The 4,827-nt window shown below is 33.1% G+C and overlaps 1 protein-coding gene across 1 annotated transcript; it reads left to right on the top strand.

Moving 5' to 3' along the window:
* Positions 1-2,281: 2,281 nt before the first annotated feature.
* On the top strand, positions 2,282-3,954 carry LOC104881628 (uncharacterized). The gene is made up of 4 exons (XM_010662283.3): positions 2,282-2,437; positions 2,508-2,832; positions 3,170-3,243; positions 3,820-3,954. Exons 1-4 carry the CDS (start codon positions 2,282-2,284, stop codon positions 3,952-3,954), a joined length of 690 nt encoding a protein of 229 aa, XP_010660585.3.
* The last annotated feature ends 873 nt before the right edge of the window (positions 3,955-4,827 follow it).

Below are 4,827 nucleotides of genomic sequence, written 5' to 3' on the forward strand. Positions count from 1 at the left end.
TAGATATTTCATGCAAAAATCAAACACTTAAATGTTCTTTTCAAAACTCACAACATTTTTTAAATCGTATTTTCACTAAATTAACTACTTTTTGTTGGACAACTAAAAATGATTTTTTAAAAAACTATAGAAATTGAAAATTGACCATAAGTTCATTATCTTATAAGCTAAATTTATAATATTCAATTGAACCTATAGACATTTTATGTTACATATAGTAAATAGGAAAGTAACATACATTTTAGAATTTAATTTCATATAATAAAATGAATAATAATAAATAAAAAAAGTTATTTAGCCTTTGTGGGATAGCTTCTTGTATTTAGTTTTAATTAAAGGTTAAAGTTAAAGTTTAATTAAACATATAAATTAAATTAAATTAAAAAATAAAACTTTTTACGTAAACTAAGAGGATGTTTGATAAAACTTAATACTTATTACTTAATAACTTAAGTTGACTTTAAGTTAAATTATCCTTAAATTATTAACTTAAAACTTATTACTTAATTATTACTTTATTAAGATTGTTTGATAAAATTAACTTAAAACTTATTCTAAATCATTAAATTAATATTTTTATCAACACAAATTATAATTAAGGCAAAGAAGATGAGTAATAGTGGAGGTCATGAAGTAATAAAGGAAATTGTGAAGAAATCTAAGACAAATGGGGCAAAAAGATAAAGTGAATATATGAACTTAAGAACAAAGTTTTTACATGTTAAAATTGTTTTTAACTTTAAATTACACTATTAAATTATTTTATTGAACATATTTAATTTACTTAATTATTTAAATTAAGTTATTAAGTCTATTGGTTTACCAAACACCCACAAAATAGACATTAAATAAAAAATAATATTTTCATGGATTTTATATTAAGTTATTTTTAAATCAAAAGCTCTTTAAACCAAATTAGTTAAACAAACATAAAAGTAATTTATTGAACTTAAAAAAAATAAATGTTTTTAGCTTTTTAGAAATTAATCCACATGGGGCTCTAATGTTCAATAATGACATATTTGAACCAATTTTTGGATCCTATTTGAATTGAAAATAAATTGTTATTGGCTAATATATGTATACCATATTTTTTAACAATTATGCATTCAACCACATTGTTATTATTATTATTACTATTATTATTATTATTATTATTTTAAATTTTATTTTTAAAAACTGTCTTTAAGTTAAAAAAAAAAAATGAAAAACAGTTTTTTAAACTAAGTTTCAAAAAACATGATCAAATAGGTTTATGTTTTCTTTTTGTTTTTAAAAACTAGTGAAAAAAGAAAACAACTTCTACTTATTCTTTAAAAATTATTCTTTATTTCACTTTGTTTTTAAATAACAATAATCAAATTAAATCACACTGTCAATCGGGCTATAAAATTTTAACTTTAATTTGATATTCCAAAATAATCCCTGAAATTGCATTTAAGATTCAATAATAATTAATAACACATGAAAACTTTCTTATTTTTTAATTCCGGGTTAAAATAAAGTTTTCATTTTTAAGAGCCATTCAACCAGACTATTATGAAATTAAGGCCTTTCTCTTCTCTTTTACTCTTTTAAATTTATTATTATTATTATTATTATTTATTTTAAATATTTATGAAATAATTATTAAAATTAATCAAATTATGTTGTGGGGTTAGATGACTCAAAGGGTTGTGAGAATGGGTCAGGAACCGAGTTGGAGATCAGTTGAACGCAGGTTGTTGATTGAGAAGTTGATGCGCAGCCACCTGAGTGACGATACTTGGCTCTCAAACTCTGATACGACTTTGCATGTAGAATCTTTAATATGGCCAAAACCATTTCTCTCGGGTTTTCTTCACTCCCAAACAACCCTGGCCTCTTACCATTTTTTCTTCTTGCACCCACATTTTTTCACTGAGAGAGAGACGGTTCCAGTCAGAATGAGTTCAGACTGGTTGGAAGTTGGAACTAAGTTTGGGCACTCCACAGCAAACCCATATCCCCAGCAGCGTGGCCGACCTAATGAATTACGTATCCAGTATCAAGAATGTGTCCGAGAGGCTATCGACGCTGAATGAGTATGTAGAGAAGCTGGAGCAGGAGATACAGAATATGAATGCTTGGGATCCTCATTACTGCATTTTGCTTCTCAAAGATGGTAAGTTATTTTGTGGTTGATTCCTTGATGGGTTATTGGTTTTTAAGGCTTCTGATCGATGGGTCGCCATTGGAATCTCATTTTCTTGTTGCAGCTTTGGAGTTATTGAGGGAGGAAGGTGAGAAGATGAGGTAGAAAATGGAATGTGAAGAATCTAAGGCCCCTACACTGAAGATAAACTTTGATGACGAGGAAGAAAGGACGGTAGTCCTGGGAAAGGTTGCTGTCAAAGAGAAGAACCGGATGAACACGACCAATAAGAACAGACAGAAATCAGCTGCAGAAATTCCAAAGGTAAGCCCTAAAAACAATCTTTCTTTAGCAACTAGAATTTTGAAACCCAAATTGAATCCTCTCCTTCCAGCCATATAAACTGAGCATAGGAGGAGAAGGAGCATCCACACCATACAAATCCAGTGGGCCCAGTTTTTCGGCCACCTTATCGACGATGATGAAGGTGAAAAGGGATAAGGAGATGGAGACTGCAGAAGGGTCATCATCACCCCTTGTTCCTCCCCGAATCAAAACTTCAAGAGTGAAAATGAGTCACAGGCACATCGTCCCGGATGTGAAGGAGATAGGGTCACAGTGGGAAAATCAAGCAGCCTGGAAGAATAAAAGGCGATGCTGGTCACCAGAGCTTCATGCTAGTTTCATGGCCGCCGCTCAACTCCTGGGTGGTCCTCAAGGTTACATCTTAGTACTGGACAATTACGAATGTCAATCTGTCTTGTTTGGCCATCAGTTTGGAAATTGAAAATACTGAGAAAAAGGGGAGAAATGAAAGAAAATAAAATTTAAAAAAAAAAAAATTAGATAATATTTTTCAATATTTATTTGTGACCATGGGAAAATACTAATTTTACTGTATTTTATTTTCTTGAAATTTTATATAAATAAAAGAAATTAATATTTCTTCAGTTGTTTTTTTTTTTTTCTTTTCACTTGCAATTTCTAAGATCATATTTGGATTTCAAGAAAATTAATATGTATACATTGAATCAATAGGTTAGTTTGGTGACGCAGTGGCCACTCCAAAGCAAATCAGACGGATAATGCAAGTAGGACTCACAAATGATCAAGTGACAAACCATCTGCAGGTGGTTTTCCAATCTATTTTACGCACACATCCTGTAAAGTTCGTGAGCTTCGAGATTGAAATACCCCCTTAAACTATCACAAGTGCACAGAGACATACAATTTTCTTCTTTGATTCTGTTGGGGCACCTACCAATTGGCAAATATCATATGATGATACAATTGACGTCCAAGAATAAATAGGACTCTCCCCGTGCCAAGAAATTTCATTCTCCAACTTCGACATGCTCCTTGACTTTTTGCGAAATCAAAAGAACTAGTTGGCTGTATTGAGTTCCTGATGGGAAAGCATCAAGTCTTCTTGGGTGAGTGCTTCATCTAGGCAATTGACCTATGATTACAAACTGGTGCAGAGTCCCACTAATGTCGATTATGAAGCAACCTACTTTCCAAAATTACAAAATATTGGAGATGGATTTGAAAAACAAAAACGGCCACCAAGCCATACCTTATCCCAATGCAATGAGTAGGGTGAATATGAGCTCTTCATAGTCCTATAGGTATGCCAAATTCAACATGGTTCCCGTTATCAAATTGTCCTCCATATGACTAATTCTTGACCAACTGTATAATTTCAGAAAGTGCGGCTTCAGAACAAGGACCCTCAGGTGCCCAATATTGAGGCTGCAAATCAACACAATGCTAAGCCAGCAAATCAACAAGCATGGTTCCAAGACTCCTGGGCAGCTGAGGGCCAGTCAGGACAATCTTGAAACACAAGGACCTACTCCAGTTGAAACTGTCTTCCAATGAACGATTATCCTAAATGCTCTTTATATCTCTGTTTCTAGTTAAACATTTGCAGCAGCACTCTCTCACCCTTTCATGTTTGAGGTTTTGATTGGATACTCAAGTTGATCAGAATTGCTTGAATGAATATGCTTTGGAGATATGGATATCTTTTTCTTGAACTGCAGCACTCCCGCGGTCCAGCATTTAATATAACTTTGCCCATGTTTTTAGATTCCTGGTTCCACATCAATGGTGCTGTGAATCAATTGATTTCAGGAGTGAGAAACAAGATATGTGAAAGAAACAGGATGCAGGAAAAAATAAAAGGATGCATGACAATTCATATAACATGAGTGCTAGGCCAACCTAAGGTAATACGCAAAATGCAAAACAAAGTTGATACCATATGAATTTCATCTTGCTAAATCATTTCAGAGCAACAGGTTTCTCCACGGTCCCCTGTTGCAAGACTGTTGATAAGGTTTCTCCATAGTCTGCTTCCGCAACATAGTCAATAAGGTTTCTCTCCCTTTTGCAATGCAGTAAATAATGCTACTTCAATACAACAGAATCTGTTTCCCTCAATTAACACAGAACATGCCAGCTCAAACTCAAAGCCAGTTTCATATGCCAAGATAAGGACCTCAAACCTGAGGCGACCAACTAAACCATGGGCTTTTGAGTAATGTCTTGTTTTAGCTCCGAGATGCAACATGGGACGGACATTATTTCCATGTTAAAGGACCTGAAGCCAGAGTTCCTCTGAATAATGGCAATATTCTCATGAGTCGTTTCCTAGATGTTAGTTGTTTATCCAAGGTCCCCTTTGTTTTTTTGATAGGTAAGGTTCCCCT

The sequence above is a fragment of the Vitis vinifera genome, chromosome 14 (genome assembly GCF_030704535.1).
Source record: "Vitis vinifera cultivar Pinot Noir 40024 chromosome 14, ASM3070453v1".
NCBI lineage: Eukaryota > Viridiplantae > Streptophyta > Magnoliopsida > Vitales > Vitaceae > Vitis > Vitis vinifera.

Excerpts from the sequence above, each read along its gene's own strand:
- LOC104881628 (XM_010662283.3), top strand. The coding sequence starts at position 2,282 with ATGGAATGTGAAGAATCTAAGGCCCCTACACTGAAGATAAACTTTGAT. Across the intron at positions 2,438-2,507 it reads CAGCTGCAGAAATTCCAAAG|CCATATAAACTGAGCATAGG; the intron begins GTAAGCCCTAAA and ends CTCTCCTTCCAG. Across the intron at positions 3,244-3,819 it reads AAGTGACAAACCATCTGCAG|AAAGTGCGGCTTCAGAACAA; the intron begins GTGGTTTTCCAA and ends GTATAATTTCAG.